At 44.2% G+C, this 21,456-nt stretch overlaps 4 protein-coding genes across 15 annotated transcripts in view; 1 reads left to right on the top strand and 3 right to left on the bottom strand.

Annotated features, from left to right (window-relative positions):
- Positions 1-2,482, bottom strand: part of LOC126998183 (uncharacterized) — a 125,459-nt gene extending 122,977 nt beyond the window's left edge. For all 6 annotated transcript variants that reach the window (XR_007752672.1, XR_007752673.1, XR_007752674.1 and 3 more), the window contains exon 1: positions 727-2,482. Coding sequence is in view for 1 of the 6 variants with exons in the window: in XM_050859632.1 (XP_050715589.1) it covers positions 727-2,091 (1,365 nt within the window). In the remaining 5 variants the exon portion in view is untranslated. The remainder of the gene's footprint in view (positions 1-726) is intronic.
- Positions 2,483-4,332: 1,850 nt separating this feature from the next.
- LOC126998182 (NAD-dependent protein deacylase Sirt4-like) lies at positions 4,333-10,492 on the bottom strand. Its single transcript, XM_050859631.1, has 6 exons — positions 10,143-10,492; positions 9,105-9,368; positions 6,698-6,902; positions 6,102-6,244; positions 5,792-5,973; positions 4,333-5,305 (listed from the first exon to the last, which is right to left on the bottom strand). The coding sequence occupies exons 2-6, from the start codon at positions 9,360-9,362 to the stop codon at positions 5,173-5,175; spliced, it is 921 nt and encodes a 306-aa protein (XP_050715588.1). The 5' UTR covers positions 9,363-9,368; positions 10,143-10,492; the 3' UTR covers positions 4,333-5,172.
- A 1,769-nt stretch (positions 10,493-12,261) lies between these two features.
- Positions 12,262-14,059, bottom strand: LOC126998282 (DNA polymerase epsilon subunit 4-like). Its single transcript, XM_050859752.1, has 2 exons — positions 13,854-14,059; positions 12,262-12,486 (listed from the first exon to the last, which is right to left on the bottom strand). Exons 1-2 carry the CDS (start codon positions 14,031-14,033, stop codon positions 12,340-12,342), a joined length of 327 nt encoding a protein of 108 aa, XP_050715709.1. The 5' UTR covers positions 14,034-14,059; the 3' UTR covers positions 12,262-12,339.
- A 2,296-nt stretch (positions 14,060-16,355) lies between these two features.
- Positions 16,356-21,456, top strand: part of LOC126998180 (cell adhesion molecule Dscam2-like) — a 240,236-nt gene continuing 235,135 nt past the window's right edge. For 6 of the 7 annotated variants that reach the window (XM_050859626.1, XM_050859624.1, XM_050859628.1 and 3 more), the window contains exon 1: positions 16,357-16,799. In XM_050859626.1, the coding sequence (XP_050715583.1) occupies positions 16,730-16,799 (70 nt within the window). In that variant the 5' untranslated portion in view covers positions 16,357-16,729. Of the gene's footprint in view, positions 16,800-21,456 lie in introns of all 7 variants that reach the window. The other variant, XM_050859625.1, reaches the window with a different exon arrangement.

Here is a 21,456-nt window from a genome sequence, read left to right as displayed (position 1 = left end):
GGTAGGTATGTAACCACTGCACCACGGAGTAACTTGCAATATAATGAATAGAATAAGGAAAACAAACGACAGCTGGGAAAAAAATAACACTAAAGTTTTCTTGATGAATACTTTAAACTCTTTCCTAATTTCTCTTTTCGTAACTCCATCCTGTTAAAACTCATCTAATTCTCTATCGATCTTTATCTCCCATTAGCGCCGCAATTACCTGGAACGCCACCATCACCACCCCTCACCACCATTACAGCGTCTCAACACCATCACCACCACCATCATCACCTCCATCACCATCTTCGATCGCCAAGGTATCAGAATTCACCACCACCATCCCCATCATCACCACCATTGACACCACCGCCCTATCAGACGTGAGATCACCACCACCACCATCACCACCGTCACCACACAACACGCTCTTGACATTTATCTCTCTCTCTCTCTCTCTCTCTCTCTCTCTCTCTCTCTCTCTCTCTCTCTCTCTCTCTCTCTCTCTCTCTCTCTCTCTCTCTCTCTCTCTCTCTCTCTCTCTGTGTGTGTGTGTGTGTGTGTGTGTGTGTGTGTGTGCGCTTCTCACATATGGGTACGAACAATGAAGGCATGTAAGCCTGAAGGTGTTCTCTCGGCGGGTACCGAGCGCGTGTACGCCAGACAAGCGCAGGGAGGGTTTGCCTGAGCGCCGCCGTGCAGTACCTGCCTTGGAGACCTCAACCCCGTAAAAATGCTCACCTGTTGACAGCCGTGCGTGTACCGCATCAGAATGGGCGCGATGACGGCGTTGCCATCCACCTCCTTGGCTTCCTTCCGCAGCTGTGTGAATTGGAAGAGCGACTCCTTGTCGTACTCGATGCGGCGCTGCAGGATGCCGAGGAGCACGTCCAGGGAGTGGTTGCCTAGCGTCGGCTCCACCACGTTGAGCAGCGTCTTGTTCTTGATGAGCCGCTGCTGCACCTCCTCCTGCGTGATGGAGAGCTGCCGCTGGTGGGACGCCTGGATGGGCGCCGGCCCGTGGCTGATGCTTCGCTGCAGCGACGCCTTGTTGCTCAGACTCAGCTCCTCCAGCTTCTCCAGCGCCTGGGTGTACGACTTGACCACCTTCTCAAACTCCAGCTTGAGGGCGTCGTGGAGGCTCTGCAGCGACTCGTCCGAGGTGCCGACCAGCCCGTGGTGACCCATGCCCTCGATGGCCTTCTCCAGCTGCTTGCGCCGCTGTTGCAGGGTCTTGCGGATCTTGGGCTCTGAGCGAGAGATGACGCGGAGCACTTTTTTGCAGGACGTGACGAAGGGTCCGCAGAATTCCCAGCGGATGTCCCCGGTCAGGCATTCTTCTTGCTGGGCGAAGAAGCGAACCATCTGCCACACCACCGCCTCGGGGCGAAGGATGCGCGTGCAGCCAGACATGGCTGGGGCCGTCTCGCTCACCTTGCAGTAGAGAGCCTCGAGGATGGGCAAGGAGTGGGGCATGGCGTCCACCATCACGTCGATGGGCAGCTCATCGACAATCACCTTGAAGGTGGCGGAGGGGAGGCGGTGGATAAAGGCGGCGGCGTCGCGGTATTGGTAGTTCTCGGTCAGCAGCAAGATGCGTTTGATGGCGTGGCGGGAGGAGCCCTCGCCGGAGGAGGAGGCTGTGATGCGCATGTCCAGGTCAAGGTAATCATCCTTGCCCGTGCTGAACCCGCGGGACCACGCACTGTCCCGCCACTGCAACTTCTGCACGGGGCGACGCTCCCGCCGCTCCGGGCGAAACCTCACGCCTTTCTCGCTGTCGGAGCCGCCAGAGTTTCTGGGCGACGTCACCTGTTTGTAAGTCCATGTTGAAGTCTTGCAGGCGGCCCCGTCGATGAGGGGCGGTGGCCCGCCCACGGGAGCCACCTGCGTCACCACCTTAGTCGGGGACGGCTTGGGCAGCAGACCCACGGGTTTTTCTGGCCGTGGCGGAGGCTGAGGGTCAAAGTATCGGTCCAGGCGAGACAAAGCTGAACCCTCAACGTTCACAAGAATGTGCGGGACGGGTGGGGACAGGACGCTCACCTCCCGGTCTGACCAGGTCACTGTGTGGCCGACGCGAGGCATCCCCGTGTGCCCCAGCATCGCGCAAGCACCGGGCACAGCACAGCACTCAACACACACCACACTAGTACATGCCCTCGCGGCGGGCGGCACCAGCACTACCTAAACCCAGGACGGCAGGTCACTGGCGACGCAACAACACACTGTGTGCATGACAGAGAAACAAACTTGTGTCTGAGGCTGTGGGAGAAGTGAGCAAGTGCGCGGCACTAGTCGGGCCGAGCGTCTTCTCACCTTCACTGACACAACACTTCTGAAGCGACGAGACGGCAGCGGCACGCGCTCGGCCGCGGCTACACCTGCCAGACCCGCCGCCCGACACCGCCCCCACTCCCCCCCTCCTCCTCCTCCTCCCAGCCATTCATTGCCTGCTGCTCCCTCGCTTGGTTGACTATCCATTACTAAACATTTCATTGGCCAAATTTAACATAACCATGGTCCAACACCGTTAACGTTTACGGTGTAGCTTCGTGTTCAAGTCGTGCGTCAAAACTTCAATCCAGCTCGCTCCCATCGCGTTCCAGCCAGCCAGCTCCGGGGCTCCCCACCCTGACCACCGACGGGCCTCTCGTCTCGGGGAAAGTCATGACTGGATCTTCTTTGATTCCTTGCAGTAATGTCACTGATTACCTCAGGGGAAGGACGCCGGGGAAGAGACGTAAGCATTAACCGTTATTAGTGCACTGAGGGCAGGCAGAAGTGTAAGAAGACAAGGCCTCCTCACTCAAGCAGTCAGCTTCGTCCTGCGTGCGTTCATATATATTGTAATGTTACAAAGGTTTACATGTCCACATCAAGGCTATCTAAGTTACCCAGAAACATTTCGTAGTTTGTTTTCACTCACACCAAACTGTCTTCTTGAAAAGTTACATTATATTATACTATCTGAAGCAAGGCGCGTCTTTCTGAACTTGCACGTCCATTGCGGGTTGTCTGAGAGGTGAGACAGGTACCTGCCACCTTGTCTTTTACAACAGAAAGATGGTTAATGCTGTTTGTAAATTTATCCATCTATTCTATATAAATCAGACAATGCAGACTGCCGAGGTGGTGGAGAAGGAATGAAGACACGCCTGTATAAGCTTGTGCTCTCATGCCGTTATTGCCGCGAACCAGAGAGCAAAGGTGGAAGGAAAACTGAAAACTCATCGGATGGTCGTGGACAAGGTCAGTACAGCCTCCAGGTCTCACGTGAGTACCATTTCTATTACTATTCTTTTGTCCCTGAATTCCTCTCCGAAGAACTCACTAAAAATACTCTGATCCTCTAGTGATGTACACAGGCTAGTCACGCACGGCTTGGTAATAACCCAACACACAGGATTATAGGAGGGATGAAGACGCTTTGAACTCTCCAGACATGAAATGATGATGCAAAAGATGGTATTTCCACTCTTCACTTTCTGTCAACCAGTCAAGGCCGATGAAGCTGACCCACGCTGCAGAAATTTCGACAAAGTAATGTAGATGGCAATGTAATGAAATTCTACGGTTACCCCACGAACACATCCATTTTTTACGTTACAATGACACCTTCACAGTTGGTGGTGACTCCGTAGACTATCAAGAATATAGCTCAGGGTTTACAGATCTGCGCCCAAGCACACATATTTAACAAGGCTTTCATATGAGCTCTGGGTATTTCCAGGGGTAGTGTTATGACCCTAGTGGTAGTTTGACAATTCTTCTGTACCATGAACTTAAGGAAACACTCATTGGAACTTCCTTTCTGTCCTTTGGAATTATCAAGTATTTAATAATGATAATAATTAACTAACTTACAGGGAGTAGACAATGAGCAGGTGTGTGAGAGTGGGTGTGGTGTGTCAAGGCAGGAGAGACTGGAAAGACTTCAGCCCAGAGACCGGAACTGCATCCAAAGCTTTATAAGTATGGGTCCAGCCTAAGATTAGCAGCCTGGATGCAAGACCAAACCTGACCAAGGTTCCCACGCTAAGACATTGAGCTCCAAGTAAACATACTGTTCCTTGCACAGCCTGAAACCTTCCTGAACAAAGAACACTTAGACACAAAAATCAACAGCAGCTGTGGCTGAAAGCAAGAGATGGCAAGCAACCTCCCACCTCACTGCTGCACTAGATGCTTTCCCTGTCCTGCTGTGGAGGCATCACATTCACCAGGCTCCAAGTGGATAATATGTAATCCTTGGGGAAAAAATCTGAGAAATACAACCTCGACCTGCACTCACATGACTAGCCTTCAACAAGGATAAACATTATAAGGAAAAAACAAACACAGAAATATATTAATTAATCAATATTTATTCATACATGTGTGTATATACATATATATACATATATAAAATGGGGAGCATACACCATGGGCTGTGTAATTTCTTTCACTCGCCGCATCCATTCCCGACAGTCAGCCTGAGGAAGACCCCACACAGCTGCCCTAGTCACCTCAAGCCCCTTGTGGCAGGATCATTCGACTCGTCCCAGCCATGAGTTGCATGGGTGCCCCTTTGACCTCTTCCATTTAGGGTTGTCTTGCACTGAAACAACCCTATGAGCAGGATCACCATCTGGGAGGCATGCAGTGTGCCCATACAGCCGGGGTTGGTGTTCACAGACTAAGCTGGTAACACACCTCAATTCAGTTTCACAAAGTAGTGACAGCAATACACTCCCAACTATTTCTGTCCACTGCCTCAGCCTCAGCCTCTCCAATGCCCAATGCTGCTAAACCCTCTCCAACACACTGCCTCTGTGCCTTCCTTGGCCTGCCTGGTGGGTGGCGACCTAGCACTTCCATCCCAAGAACTCTCCCTAAAGCCTCACCAACCACCCGCCTCTTCACATGCCCAAACCACCCGAATCTCCATACACTCAGCACTGTACTCAGCTCCTTTAACCCACATCTTCTCACCACCTCCTCACTGGACACCCCATCTCTCCATATACCTCGATAATCCCTGATCACAACCAAGTAACACATCCTCCAACTTCATTAACCCATGTCTAAGAGCTACATAGCGACACTGATCTTATACATGCTTCAAATACTGTAGACTTTTGAACACGATAAAATCCAAAACAACCCAACACATCACGGGAAGGTTACAATGGTAGGTTCTCTGCGTCATAACTGGAGGCGAGGCAAAACGTCGCCGCACCGAGCATTCACCTTTATGAGGAAGTGAGGGTCGCCGCGGGTAGGTCCAATGTTGACGGCACACATCCTCAGCCCCAGCTCCGCTCCCGCCAAGATGAACCTGTGGGTGTAAGGACGCAGCTTTCACCTCCACTCCTCAAGCACTGACATCACACAGGCCCAGTCTTAACCCCTTGACTGTGGATTTCCTACAAGAAGACATCACCACGCTACAGGAATGGAACAAAAAGTGGCTGCTAAAATTTAATGAAGAAAAATGTAAAGTCATGCACCTTGGGAGGGTAAATCCAGCATACCAATACCACATGGGAAACACTCCACTATCCACCGCAGAGGCAGAGAAAGACCTGGGTGTAGTATATGTTTCCAGGGTACCAGTGAAGGCCAAATCTGTGCCACCTCTCCTCCCGAAATTGACCTCTCTTTTGGCTGCTCATTACTTTTGTCTTTGTGGGAACAGTGATTAGCAGGCTTTTTTTTTTTGTTGCCCTTGAGCCATTTCTTTAGCTGTAAAAAATAAATAAATAAAAAAATCACAGCAACCGGGTTAAGCGATTGGTTCTCTCTGCCTCCCCCCCTGACTGACCTGTAGCCTGAGTAGACGTAGAGGGATGACCCCAATACCAGCAGCCCGTCACACTCCGCCAGTTGCCTCTTGACCCTCTCCACGCGCTCCCTCGGCACGCTCTCCCCGAAAAACACAAGGTGGGGTTTCAGGATGCCGCCACAGCTCTCACAGGAGGGGACTTGGAAGCTATTGACCTCCTCCTGCAAAGATTGACATGTGAGGGAATGAGGAGGAGGAGCAGAGGAGCTGTTGGTTAAGCAGGAAACAAGATATCGGAGAATTAAAAAAAGAAAGAAAGAAAGAAAAAAGTCTCATATCTTATACATACATCAGTCAAATCCACATCCCCGTCAGGTCGTATCTCTGCAGGCTTGACAGAGAGGTACGGGTTGAGCCGGGTGAGGCGTGTCTGGAAGCTGTGCCGCACCACCTGCCGTCGACAGCTCATGCAGATCACGGTGAAGGCCGAACCTGTCACAACAATACCCATTGGAATATACACACACACCTGGGCGCTACATAAGACACCCATGAGGCATTTTAGAGTCACAGTATGAATGGAAAGTACAGGTTCTTGGGTGAGGATGAATCTTCATTGACAAGTTATAGTATGCAACAATGAAGAAGACGAAGAAGAAAGTAAGAAAAAGAGGAAGATAAAGATGAAAAAGAAGCAAAAGAAATTAAGAAAACAAGAAAAAGGGAATATGAAAAAGAAGAAGAAAAGGAAGATGAAGAAGATGAAGAAAAGAAGAGGAAGAGAAAGAAGAAGAATAAAAGGAAGATGAAGAAAAAGAACAAGAACACAAAGAAAAAGAAGAATGAAAGGAAAATGAAGTAAAAGATGAACAAGAACAAGAGGAAGAAGAAGAAACACATCAAATGGACAGTCCACCACACCATAACCAACACCAGACGACTCACCGTGCAGTTCATGAACCACAGACGTCCCTGCCTTGTGGTGGAGACGATCCACATTCTGCGTCACCACACAGGCCATCTTCCCCTGCTTCTCCCATGCTGCGAGGTGCTTGTGGGCCGCGTTGGGGTTCACCGAGGAGAAGCGTGGCCACCCGACGTAGTTTCTGGCCCAGTACCTCTGCCGTGCCTTACTGCTCTCCATGAAGGTCTGGAAAATAACACAAATCTAGTTCATTCAATTATACAGTGAAAATTTACAAACCTATTTTCTCTTTCACTCCCTCTTCCATCCAAATCCTGGTGCAAGAGTTAACCAGCATCTGTGTTCTTTTACTCCTTCCGCTGGTAAAAGAGATCTAGTTCTCCATTCAATTATGGAGTGAAATATTACGAGCCTATTTCCCGTTCATTCCCTACTCCATCCATATCCCTAGTGCAAGAGTTAACTAGCACCTGCATCTTTTATTCCTTCCGCTGGTAAACTCTGTGATATAGCCGTCTTCCATCTGTATTTCCTCCTGCCTATGACCTGAACTCATCCAAGAGGTAGAGTAAGAAGGGATGAGTGTAAGGTATCTTCAAACACATGCACCTTATGATACCTTACAACACATAAAAAAGAAAACCTCTTTTTGTTGTATAGAAAGTCCATTAGTAAGGGCATATATGAAAATAGGTTAAGTTTAGGGTACCTTCAAACACATGATAGCCAGCACCTTATGGTATACATAAACAAAGAATGACCTCACTTTGTTGTATAGAAAGTCTCATTAGTAAGGAGGCATATATGAAATTTCCGAGTCGAGACCAATAGTAACTGTTTCGGGTTTTGTTAGGTTATGTTAGGTTAAGTTTAGGGTATCTTCAAACACATGATAGTCAGCACCTTATGGTATAAATAAACAAAGAATGACCTCACTTTGTTGTATAGAAAGTTTCATTAGTAAGGAAGCATATATGAAATTTCTGAGTCAAGACCTATAGTAACTGTTTTGGGTTTTGTTAGGTTATGTTAGGTTAAGTTTAGGGTATCTTCAAACACATGATAGCCAGCACCTTATGGTATATATCAACAAAGAATGACCTCACTTTGTTGTTTAGAAAGTCTCATTAGTAATCTTCAAACACATGATAGCCAGCACCTTATGGTATAAATCAACAAAGAATGACCTCACTTTGCTGTATAGAAAGTCTCATTAGTAAGGAAGCATATATGAAATTTCTGAGTCAAGATCTATAGTAACTGTTTTATCTTCAAACACATGATAGCCAGCACCTTATGGTATAAATAAACAAAGAATGACCTCACTTTGTTGTATAGAAAGTCTCATTAGTAAGGAAGCATATATGAAATTTCTGAGTAACTGCATGTTTCAAGTTGTGTTAGGGTATGTTAGGTTAAGTTTAGGGTATCTTCAAACACATGATAGCCAGCACCTTATGTTATAAATCAACAAAGAATGACCTCGCTTTGTTGTATAGAAAGTCTCATTAGTAAAGAAGCATATAGGAAATTTCTGAGTCAAGACCTATAGTAACTGTTTTGTTTCTGTTAGGTTATGTTAGGTTAAGTTTAGGGTATCTTCAAACACATGATAGCCAGTACCTTATGGTATAAATAAACAAAGAATGACCTCACTTTGTTGTATAGAAAGTCTCATTACTAAGGAAACATATATGAAATTTCTGAGTCAAGACCAATAGTAACTGTTTTGTTTTTGTTAGGTTAAGTTTAGGGTATCTTCAAACACATGATAGCCAGCACCTTATGGTATAAATCAACAAAGAATGACCTCACTTTGTTGTATAGAAAATCTCATTACTAAGGAAGCATATTTAAATTTCTGAGTCAAGACCAATAGTAACTGTTTTGTTTTTGTTAGGTTAAGTTTAGGGTATCTTCAAACACATGATAGCCAGCACCTTATGGTATAAATCAACAAGGAATGACCTCACTTTGTTGTATAGAAAGTCTCATTAGTAAGGAAGCATACAGGAAATTTCTGAATCAAGACCAATAGTAACTGTTTTGGTTTTGTTAAGTTAAGTTTAGGGTATCTTCAAACACATGATAGCCAGCATCTTATGGTATAAATCAACAAAGAATGACCTCACTTTGTTGTATAGAAAGTCTCATTAGTAAGGAAGCATATTTGAAATTTCTGAGTCAAGACCTATAGTAACTGTTTCGTGTTTTGTTAGGTTATGTTAGGTTAAGTTTAGGGTATCTTCAAACACATGATAGCCAGCACCTTATGGTATAAATCAACAAAGAATGATCTCACTTTGTTGTATAGAAAGTCTCATTAGTAAGGAAGCATATATGAAATTTCTGACTCAAGACCTATAGTAGGCCTATCTGTTTGGGGTTAGGTTTGGTTAGGTAACATCTGCATCTACACACACACACCTTATACTGAATAGGTCTCCGGTCCGAGGTGGCATACAGTCCAACACCTTCGGACCGATAATCAGGGATGCCGCTCTCTGTGGAAATCCCGGCCCCGGTCAGGACAAACAGCCGCTTGGTGTCATAGAGGAACTCCTGCAGCTGCGAGAGCACGGCGTCCTCGCATGGCTGGTGTTTGGGCACGAAGGCGTATTGGGAGCTCCATCGCCTTGGCCCGTTCCATAAGGCTGTGAGACATTCCAGGTGCTTCTTGTACATAACACCCTGGAACAATGAGGAGTAGATGGGGTGGTTAGGTTAGGATAGGTTAGGTTAGTGTACCCTGAAATTGTAAATAATAGATGGAATGCTAATAGTAATACACATCTAAGAGTATTCATATAGTTTGAAGGTTATTAAAAATACATAGGAGTACATGGAATGGTTAGGTTAGGTTATGATCTAATAGTATACCCCAGAATAACTGTGAATAATAGATGGAATGGTAATATCAATACACGACTAAGAGTACTCATCTAGGATATTAAACTAGGATATTAAACTAACCACAGGCAGAACATAACAAAAGAAATAAAGAAATAATAAAACTAACCAGTGGCCCGCTGGTAGAATGTGACGAATTGAAATACATCCCTGACTCTGTGATATATAGATACAGGGAACATGAGCTTCACAGTGGCAAGATCTACACAATGAAATAGGTTAAAATTGTCTTGCATGAGGATGACCTTATAGCAAATACCCCCAAAACACATGAAAGCTCAGTATAATCTCCGCTAAATGAGGACATGCGGCAGAATCTTCAATATCTAATCCACTATATATTCACCACTGTTTAGCTGCCCCCTTGGAACTCCCTTTAAATATTGGTTCTTAAGTAGCTATAAGTCAATAGTAGGTGGCTTAATTCAAAAGGGCAGGTATGTTTGGTAATATGGTTAAAAAGGTGGTATATGTGTGTGATTGCTTACAGGTGACAGGTATTGGATATTAGGTTTGTTTAAGGTCTATAGCAGGTGAGTAATTAAGATAGCTTACCTCACAGGCAGAGTAATGGTGATAATATAGGCCAGCAAACCTTCGGCTCAGAACTCAGACTTTCTCCTTCCTCTGACTCCTGGTATTCCTCCTTATTAGTATTCACAGCTTGATTTCCCTTTTCCTCTTCTTCTGGAATGTTTAAAGGGGCTGGTTAGGATGTATTGCAAGCACCACAGACTATTACATCACCCTATTACATCAGCTCAGTCTCCCCTTCACCTCCTGGGAAAGAAATATTAGCCCTTTCTGGGGAGACTATCCTGTGCTACATACACTTGATAGACATGGGATGAGAGTCAGTTTGGGTTAGTTTAGCATTCTTAGGTTAGGTCAGGTTAAATTGGGGTATGGTATCTTGTTCCCTGATTAACTAACTAGAAAATATTGTAGGAAGGCTTTCATAACTCTAATATACACTTTTACATGCTAGATGAATTAGGGAGAGTTTACTGTGCGACATACACTTCTTATTCATGATGGGATGGGGGTATGGTATCTTGTTCCCTGATTAACTAACTGCTCTTCTGGTGTCATATATGTTTCCTACTAACCTAATTTTCTGGTTACTGACATGACACAGAAAATATTGTAGGAAGGCTTTCATAGCTCTAATATACACTTTTACATGCTAGATGAATTTGGGAGATTATCCTGTGCTACATACATTTGCTATTCATGATGGGATGAGGTCTGTTTAGGTTAGATTTCGTATTGTTAGGTCAGGTCAGGTTATTGTAGGTCAGGTTAGGTAGGTTAATAACGCTCTGGTATCTTGTTCCCTACCTAGCCAGCTGCTCTTCTGCTGTCATATATGTTTCCTACTAACCTTCAAACCAGATGAATACCTTTCCTAATTTGCTGGTTACTGATATGACACAGAAAATATTGTAGGAAGGCTTTCATAATGCTAATATATACTTTTACATGCTAGATGAATTAGGGAGAGTATACTGTGCAACATACATTTGCTATTCATGATGGGATGGGGTTAGGTTAGGTTAGATTCAGTATTGTTAGGGCAGGTCAGGTTATTTTAGGCCAGGTTAAGTAAAGACTGGTTTTACTAATGCTATGATATCTTGTTCCCTACTTAACCAGCTGTTCTTCTGCTGTCATGTATGTTTCCTACTAACCTTCAAACCAGATAATACTATGAATACTATATGGTTACTGATATGACACAGAAAATTTAATAGTAGTAAGGCTTTCATAACTCTAATATATGCTCTTACATGCTATAAAATTACCTGAGACTTCATGTTGGGGTGGTACTAAGGATACAGAAAGAGGGTCATATTTTTAAACATTTCTGCCCCCAAGAACACTTAATTTACTAGTCTTTCGTGGGAGTTTAGGTCATTTCCAGGGGTACTTTTATGACCGTGGTGGTAGTCTGAGCCTTCTTCTGTACCGTGAACCTAAAAGAACACTCGTTAGAACTCGATTAACTTCATTTTTGGCCTTTGGAAATAGCTGGTGTGGGGGTGGGAGCATCTGACAATACCAGCCAGAGCACCCTCCTTTTTTTGTGACTTTACCATAACACTCTTTTCTACAACTTAACCGAGAACAATGATATAAAGGCAAGTAAAGGTGGGTGCATATGGTACAGCTACACATGAATGCGGTGCTCATATCTAAACCCTCTGAGCCTGGGGTGGGTAAGAACCAATTACCCGGGACACAGGCCAATATGAAATCCAAAATTGCCAGAGTTTACCTTCCCCAGGTTTCCCCGGGTACCCATTTATCAACCAGGCTGAAAGGGAGGATGAACAGCTGGGAGGATTTATTTTTCTTACAGTAGAGGAAACAGTTCAAAGGCAAAAAAAAAAAATAATAATGAAATAATGAAAAAAAAAGCTTGCTAAAAATAAGATCTACACCGACTGCCTGCGCCGGGATTCGAACCCAGGCCAGCGGAGTTGTAGCCAGGCACGCTAACCACTAGACCATGGAGGTGCATCAAGACATCGTTATGGTAAAAAAATAAAAGGAGGGAGCTCTTCCATATTCTACATAGTCCTACTTACCAACAAAATCACATTCTCAAAAGGCAAAGAATACAATACCCCACCACTTGGAATTTGCAACACATGAAAATAAAGCTTATGAATCTCAAAAATACAATATATTTAAGAAAGAATTAGGTACACATCAAATAACTAAGAGGAGGAAATGGTTCGGCAGTGGCTCAGGTCCAGTCCATGGCACCATCAAGGAAGGCCAGGGCATCAATGGCTTCCACACAGTTGTCGATGTCTCGCCGTGTGACCGTCTTCTTGCGGCCCTTCAGCGTGAACTGGTAAGCCTCCTGCACCAAGCTCTCCACGAAGAGTTCCTGAGGGAGGGAAAATCATTAGTCTTGTCTCTCAAAAATGGTAAGCCTTAGGAATCAGGTTCTCTCTTTCACATTCATAGAGAAAGAGTGCACTCCTTTTTTTTGGTGGCTTAACCATAACACTCTTTTCCGCAACTTAACCAAAAACAATGATATAAAGGCAAGTAAAGGTGGGTCACTAGGCTCATAAAACTACCCATGGATATACTTGGGTCCATACGAGTGTTTTCATATTCATGGTGCAGAAGCCTTGTCAAACTACCACTAGGCTTATAAAACTATCCATGGCAACTAGCACAAAAAGCCTGCTAGTTACTGCCCCTATAAAAAAAGAGTACAGAGTTGTCAAAAGAGAGGTCAATTTCAAATGGAGAGGCATCTCAATACTCCCTTCTTAAACGAGGTCAAGTCATAGGCAGGAGGAAATACAGACGAAGGAAGGCTATTCTAAAATCTAACTGAACTGACTGATCTGAAATCTAACCTAACTGATTGACCTCAAATCTAACCTTACTAACTAACCTAAAATCTAACCTAACTGACTGGTCCAAATCTAACCTAACTGACTGCCCCAAATCTAACCTAGCTGACTGCCCCAAATCTAAACTAACTGACTGCTCCAAATCTAACCTAACTGACCGCCCCAAATTTAACCTAGCTGACTGACCTAAAACCTAACCTAACTGACTGCTCAAAATCTCACCAAACCATACCTGACCGATGCTCCACGGCAAAAATGCAATAAATAAGAATCCCTCGACATAACCCCCTTGGCCATAGTTCAAGAAAATAAAACTTCATAAACGAGTGATTTGCGACAACAGAGCAATACAGTTAAAAGGTATTTCATATATTGCAAAGGTGTCCACCACAACGAGCTGGGTGTACTTCTGTAATAATACCTCCAGGGTCGAGAAGAGAGGGAACGGAGAGGAGAAAAAGAGGAAGGAAGAGGAGGTAACAGGAGGAAGAGAGAGAGATAAGGAAGAGGAGGTAACAGAAGAGAAGGGGAAGGAAGAGGAGACAGGGAGGAGGAAACAGAAGAGAGGGAATTAAGAGAAGGGAAAAAGAAGAGGAGGAGGAGGAAACAAAGAGAGGAAAGACGATAAACAGAGGAAGGAGGAGGAAGATGAAGGGAGAAAGAAGAGAAAGGAGAAAGAAAAGGAGGAAAATAAAACAGGAAAAAGAGGAGGAGGAGGAAACAGAAGACAGGGAAGAGAAGGGAAAAAAGAGGAGGAAAGACGAGAAACAGAGGAAGAAGCAAAAGAGAGAGAGAAAAAAAGAGGAGAAAAAATGGAGGAAATAAAACAGGAAGAAAAGAGGAAAATAGGAAAATAAAACAGAAGGAAAAGAGGAAAATCAATCACCGTAGCCTTAGTGATGAGGAACACGGCGTCCTGGCTGGCGAGGTTGAGGTCAGGGTCAGCCTTCATGATCCTCTTAATCCTGGCCAAAGGAAGTCTGTGTCCTGCGCGTCCTTCATCCTCCGCCTCGCCCTCAAGATCCTCCTCCAGGCCCAAAGGATCCTCGCTCGCCGTTCCCGCCATTTCCTGCAATTTTTGACGGTCGGGATTCTGTCTTTGCAACGGCGCGCCCGTTTTATTTATTTATTCATTTATTTTTTACAGCAAAGTGAGGCAGTTAAAAGGGAAAAAGACAAAAGAAAAAGCAAGAAATAATCCCGCTATACGCTTCTCCTAGATAATAAAGTAGAACGGGAAGACAAAGAAGTGATGAAGGTTCACGGTAGCTCTTCACTGTCTGAGTCTCTGCTTTTTCTCTGTTTCTTTTCTTTTTTTTTTAATCTTTATCTATCCAAAGTTTCTGTATTGTTCTTTCTGGCTCCTCAGTATCTTTATTTTCAAATACATATTCACATTATGAGATTTAAAACAGAAAACAGTTATAGTTTAATGGATAACTAAAGAAAAACAGTGCATGTATTATAGTGACTATTTTTTATATTTTTCTTGTAGTTTGTAGCATTTACTCTTTCCCAACCCAATCAAATACTACTTTACAAACAAAACACATATCAATATAGTCTATTACGAGCATGATACAGTCAAATAATGGGAAATACCGAAACAGAGAGTATTTACTTCTACAAAAACGAATAGAAACTAGTAATTAGGGCATTAAAAAATCGTAAGGAAGTATTCTATCATTATGGCTACTGCGGGATTCAATATCTGCACGGAGTTAACTAATCCATATCAATATTTTGAGAACCAGTTGTAAAGTGAACCCGTTAATGCGTGTGAATCGTGACGTGAGTGCCGCGGGAAAGACACTATTTCAAACGTTATGATTCTTCAATGACAGCGCGGGTGTATTATAGTGAGGAAGAACACCGTAATACCCTTGAAAGCAGAGTATATGAATGAGCAGAAGAGAGAATCAGGAGGAGGAGGACCTACGAAGCGATACAGAGTGATAGAGGGCAAAAGAAGGAGAAGAAGAAGAAAACACTTGTAAACAAAAACAAAGTCAGGTAGCCGATGCTGTCAGGGGTATTTTCAGGCCAGTGTCTTCAAATAATACATAATGAACGCTGCCTTGACACTGCGAAGCTATAGTAACACGCCATAGACAGCATCTTAAAGGTATCGTCTGCCCCTTCAGGAGAACAGCAGAGAGAAACTATGGAAAATACATTAAAAACTCATCTTTCCAAACATTTCGAGACACACACACACACTTCTGACAAGACTTCCGTTGAGGCTGTGTTAGTGTTGCCAGAGAGAGGGACAATGTAAAACCTGGTTGGGAAATAAGACGATGGAGGAAATAATTAACTTGAATACATTAGAAGAAGAGGCTGTGGAGGCAAAGGGCATGTGACAATTTAAGTAACAATAGGAGAGGTAGTGTTATGAGCCCGGGGATATGTTGACAAGGCCTCTGTACCTGGGATGAGGAGAGCACTCATGACCACCCAGACTAATCTCTTTTGTGGGCTTTTGAAATAGTTGTTGTGAGCTGAAAGTGTCAAAATGCGGACCAAAGCCTCACCTCTACGTTAAGGTTGTATGGAGACAGAAAGGAAACGGAAAGAGTGAGACAGAAAGACAGAAGGGAAACGGAAAGAGTGAAACAGAAAGACAGAAGGGAAACGAAAAGAGTGAGACAGAAAGACAGAAGGGAAACGGAAAGAGTGAGACAGAAAGACAGAAGGGAAACGAAAAGAGTGAGATAGAAAGACAGAAAGGAAACGGAGAGTAAGACAGAAAGACAGAAGGGAAACGAAAAGAGTGAGATAGAAAGACAGAAGGGAAACGGAAAGAGTGAAACAGAAAGACAGAAGGGAAACGAAAAGAGTGAAACAGAAAGACAGAAGGGAAACGGAAAGAGTGAAACAGAAAGACAGAAGGGAAACGAAAAGAGTGAAACAGAAAGACAGAAGGAAAACGGAAAGAATAAAACGAAAAGAAGGAAACAGACAGAATGAAAGAAAACTGAGATAAACACAAAATAGACAGTAAACGGGAAGAATGAGACAGAAGTACCCCATGGAAACAGAAACAAGGGAACAGAACGGAAAAGAGGAAACAGACAGAATGAGAGGAAAAAAAGAGGAAAGCATATGATAGAAAGGAAACGGTAGGCATAGCAAAATTAACAAAAGTGCTCTTAATTTACAGAATTTACAGAAAGGACACTATAATAATGTTCGAGTGATTCAAGGAAGAGGCTACTATTTCTACTACTACTACTACTACTACTACTACTACTACTACTACCACCCCTCTCCCAACGTAATCCCAGGGGCAACGGCAGTAGTAGAGAGGGTCACTACTACTTTGTGTTAATGGTGAGGAGAGTAAAGGAAGGCGTGAGAGGGAGACATAAACTTGCAATACTTGACGGAGCGGCGCGTGTGAGGTCAAATGCCACTGGAGTCGAGGCTGGCTGGTGGCATCCTACGTGAAGCTCAGTCGTGCTCTGACCGTGAGGGACGAGACACGCGCGCACGGGGCCTGCCACCACTCCACACGTGTTCGAGAGGTGAGACTCGCGACCGGTGGAGACTCATACAGTCGGGAGGTACGCCTGGTGGATGTGTGTGTCGTGCGATGGTGTGGATTTACCGCGGGAATAGTGAATGAGTTAGTGAGATTATATACTAGATTATACTTCCTTCCGGCGTCCACGAAGATGAGGAAACTTGACAGGATCCTTGATAAACGTGGGTAGCTTGTTGTGTCAGTGACCTGTGTGTGCCTGGAAGGTTGTCGCCGATATGACCTCACTAACTAGACCTCCGTTACTGCTTCTGCTCCTTCTGCTGATGGTCCTCGCTGCTGCTTCAGGTAAGTTGGCCTCTGCTGTAGTTTTTTTAATTTTTTTTTTATATTATGCACATTTCTTTAACTCTAACATTGCCAACATTTCTTTCACGTCCGTTTTGAATCTTCTTGTCAATTCTAAGGGACTTACTCTTAAACCTTTCCTTGCCCAAGCACACATAATTGACAAGGCTTTCATAGGAGTCGTGGGCATTTCCAGGGGTAGCTTTATAACCCTGGTGGTAGTCTGACCCTTCTTCTGTACCGTGCACCTTAAATAACACTCATAAGAACTCGATTGATCCACTTTTTGGCCTTTGGAAATAGTTGATGTGAGGGTGGAGGCGTCTTACAGTGCCGACCTAAGATTAGTTATGTTATGTATAGTTTTCGTTCTGTCCCTTACGCCTCTTTATCCTCCTCGGTCGCCTCAGCTGTGATAAGATAACGAGTGAGTGAGTACTTGCCCGACACCGAGTACAATATTTAAAGCCAGACTCGTGTATTTAGAAGAACATTATCAACGGTCTACTCCTTGTATTCACCGCGTGTCATGTTTTACTGTTGATATGCTAGCAAGGTTGAGATGAGGGAGAAGATGAAGGGAATCAAGGGAGAGGTAGAAGGAGGATGGAAGTGAAGAAGGAGAAAAGGAGGAAGGGAATTTAGGGAGAGGATGATGGAGGGAGGCATAACAGAGAGGAATCATGAGAGGAAGGGAGAGGAACAAGGGGAAGAGGGAGTGAGGCTTAGGGAGTGTAATGAGAGAGAGAGAGAGAGAGAGAGAGAGAGAGAGAGAGAGAGAGAGAGAGAGAATCCTGTGTATGGCGCGTCCGTGGCAACAAACATGATCGAACTTGTTAAAATGCAAACACGTGGGCTGCAAAGTCTCGCTACTCGTCCTAAATTTGTCTATCGCCACTTACATAACTTACCACCGCTAGATGTACATGGACGTGGCTTCGAGTGTGTATATAAGCTGTAATTAGTCTCGGAAAGTTGCGGGCGTTTTAAATTTCGTGTTAAGTAAAAAAAAAAAAAAAAAACATTGAAAACTTATGTGACCAGAAAATCAATCACTCAATCACTCAATCAGTTACTTAATCAGTCATTCCATCGGTAATAATATTGGAAGTATGAAATAAATGAGCTTACTGGAACTTAAATTTTAGGATAGCAATTAACGCGATGGAAAGAGGAAGACGGAGGAATGATATATACTACGCACACACACACACACACACACACACACACACACACACACACACACACACACACCTGTAGCATTTGTAATTGATTCATGAGTTAACAATAGTAGCGTGTAACTGATTGATGGACGGCCGAACTCTATATCTCGTGTGTGTGTGTTTTGTGAGTCTATGGATCAGAAAATAATGGCCGAGAGTGAATGGCGTGTGATTAGAGAGTGTTTATGGTGTTTGTTGTTGTTGTTGTTGATGGTGGTGGTGGTGGTGGTAGTGTTCTTGTTCTTCTTGTTCTTCTTGTTCTTGTTCGTCTTTATCTTCCTATTCTTCTTCTTCCGGTTCTTTTTCGTCTTCTTAATGTTTTTTCTCTTCTTTGTAATCATCATCATTAACCCTTCAAACTTCATACAAACTTGAACGAAAAGCTAAAAATAAAAGATAACCTCATTCCATTTTTCCACACAACCTTTTACCCATGAAACTGTATACAAACTTGAACGAAAAGTGAAAAAAAAACATAACCTCGTTCCATTTTCTAATCTGCACTTCATAGCGTCATTTTACGGGCCAGATTTTAACGCGTATAAACTATTGATATTTTTATTACTGACTCTTATCTCCACGCAACCTCTTATCCCTCAAACTGTATAATTATGAACTAAGAGAAAAGATGAAAAAACACAACCTCACCACGTTTCATATAGGCCTAGTAACGTTTAATTCAGTGACTAGAACAAGCAAATAACACAACATCCACCACTGACTCCTATCTCCATCCAAGCCTTCACCGTAAATAAACCTGAGCGAAAACCTCAACAAAAACATAACCTCATCACGCTTTTTCTAATCTCCTCTTCATGGCGTCAATTCTGCGTGCCAGCTTTTCACGGCGCATCACAATTAGCCACCAGCGAGTGAGTGGGCCGAGGATTAGCGTGGAAAATCTAATAGCCGGCGGTGAAAAACTTAATAACACTGCATTTCACAGCACAGAGGAAGGGAGGGAAGGGAAGATGCGTAGTTGGATAGGTAGACAATTTGAGGGATATGTAGGGAGGAAGGGAGGAAAGGAGGGGAGAAAAGGGGAGGGAGGGAGATGATAAGGCCCCTCCGTATTCCTAAACATATCGGCATCTCAGTTCGCCTGTTAAAAAAGCCTTTCGTAGAAGAAGTTGCTGGGATTTTCATGGACAGCTTTGTGACCCTAGGGAGGTACAGAGGGGATGAAAGTGAGGGAGATGATAGAGAAGAGGAAGAAGGGAGAGATAAAAGAAGGGTGGAGGTGCAGGGGAAGAAGAGGAGAGGAAGGGAATTAAAGGAGAGGAGGAAAAAGGGAAAGATGCAGGGAGGAATCATGGATGGAAGGGAGAGAAACAGGGAGGGAGGGAGGGAGAGAAGTTTAGGGAGTGTAATGGAAGAGGGAGAGCCTCCAGTGCTTGCGTGTGGAGAGAGAGAGAGAGAGAGAGAGAGAGAGAGAGAGAGAGAGAGAGAGAGAGAGAGAGAGAGAGAGAGAGAGAGAGAGAGAGAGAGAGAGAGAGACCTACATTATATGACTAAAAATGTGTCTAGCGAGAGAGCAAACCCCACGAGGCATGAGAGAGAGAGAGAGAGAGAGAGAGAGAGAGAGAGAGAGAGAGAGAGAGAGAGAGAGAGAGAGAGAGAGAGATTCGTCCTTGATTTTTGTCCATTATTCATCCCTTCTCCATTCACACACACACACACACACACACACACACACACACACACACACACACACACGCTTTCTGTTTGGCTGTCTATGATTGATTAGCTGTGTCAGTCTACTCTCTCTCTCTCTCTCTCTCTCTCTCTCTCTCTCTCTCTCTCTCTCTCTCTCTCGACTCCGCGCAGTTGAGTTTCTTGCGGAGAATATTATTACCCTTTCCTCCTCCTCCTCCTCCTCCTCCTCTTCCTCTTCCTCCTCTTCCTCCTCCTCCTTCATTTTTTCTTTACTCTTTTTTTATATTTTTTCATTAGTTCCAAGAGCGACGATTTTTGACGAAGACCAAAACGCCTCAAATGAACAGTCTGCCGGAGGAGGAGGAAGAAGAGGAGGAGGAGGAGGAGGAAGAGGGGAAGGAGGAGGAGGAGGAGGAGGAGGAGTTAAAAGGGAGATAAAATGCGAAACAAAGCCAAATCTCGCCAAAAATATGATGATTGTCAAGACCCGACCTCCGTTTTCTTTCTTTCTTTATGAGGAAGATGCGAGGGAAACTTTTGTATTTTGAATTGCAGGAGGAGGAGGAGGAGGAGGAGGAGGAGGAGGAGGAGGAGGAAGAGGAGGCATATAAGAAGATAATTGTGTAGGAGGAGGAGGAGGAGGAGTAATTGAAGAAGACGAATAAGCAGAAGAAAGAAAATAAAGAGAAGAAGAAGAGTGAGCAGAAAGAGGAAGAGGAGGAGGAGGAGGAGGAGGAGGCATATTAGAAGAAGACAAATAAGAAGAATATGAATTAGACAAAAAGCAGAGAGAGACTGAGAACGACTTGGAGAGAGGAGGAAGAGGAGGAGGAGGAAGAAGAGGAAGAGGAAGAGGAGGAGGAGGAGGAATAGAATAATCTTGAGGGAAAATGGTTAAAAAAAATCAGTTAGTGGCCAAGAGAGAGAGAGAGAGAGAGAGAGAGAGAGAGAGAGAGAGAGAGAGAGAGAGAGAGAGAGAGAGAGAGAGAGAGAGAGAGAGAGAGAGAGAGAGAGAGAGAGAGAGAGAGAGAGAGAGAGAGAGAGAGAGAGAGAGAGAGAGAGAGAGAGAGAGAGAGAGAGAGAGAGGTAAAAGTTTTGTATCGGCTTTTGAAGAGAGAAAAATCTGTGTTGCTTGCTTGTACGTGTGTGTGTGTGTGTGTGTGTGTGTGTGTGTGTGTGTGTGTGTGTGTGTGTGTGTGTGTTGATTTTGTTGTTGTTGTTGTTTTCCCTCCCTTCTTGATACTCTTTTGTTTCATGTCTGTTTAGGAATTTATATTATTTTTTTTTTGTATTTATTTATGTATATGTGTACGAATGTATGTATGTGTGTATGTATGTATGTATGTATGTATGTATGACTCACTACACTAATTCACATATCACCACCACCATCACCATCACCACTATCACCATCACCATCACCACCACCATCACTAACTTCATATTTTTACTATTTTTTTTTTTTTTTAAGTCCAAGATTATTAAAGATTTAGCCATTGCAGAAGGTCAAGCCGTCCACTCAGGTCTTGCAGGTAATTGGAGGTGAGAGAGAGAGAGAGAGAGAGAGAGAGAGAGAGAGAGAGAGAGAGAGAGAGAGAGAGAGAGAGAGAGAGAGAGAGAGAGAGAGAGAGAGAGAGAGAGAGAGAGAGAGAATAGGTAGTTAAGAAGATAGTTTGGGGGGAGAGGAAAGGAGGGAGGGAGAGATAGTGAGGGAGGGAAGGATATAGAGATAGATGGTTTTGGAGGAGAGAAAGGAAGGGAGATAGTTTAGGAGGGAG

This window comes from Eriocheir sinensis, chromosome 13 (assembly GCF_024679095.1).
Source record: "Eriocheir sinensis breed Jianghai 21 chromosome 13, ASM2467909v1, whole genome shotgun sequence".
In the NCBI taxonomy this organism is placed as follows: domain Eukaryota; kingdom Metazoa; phylum Arthropoda; class Malacostraca; order Decapoda; family Varunidae; genus Eriocheir; species Eriocheir sinensis.
This window is presented reverse-complemented; position numbering and strand designations above follow the sequence as displayed.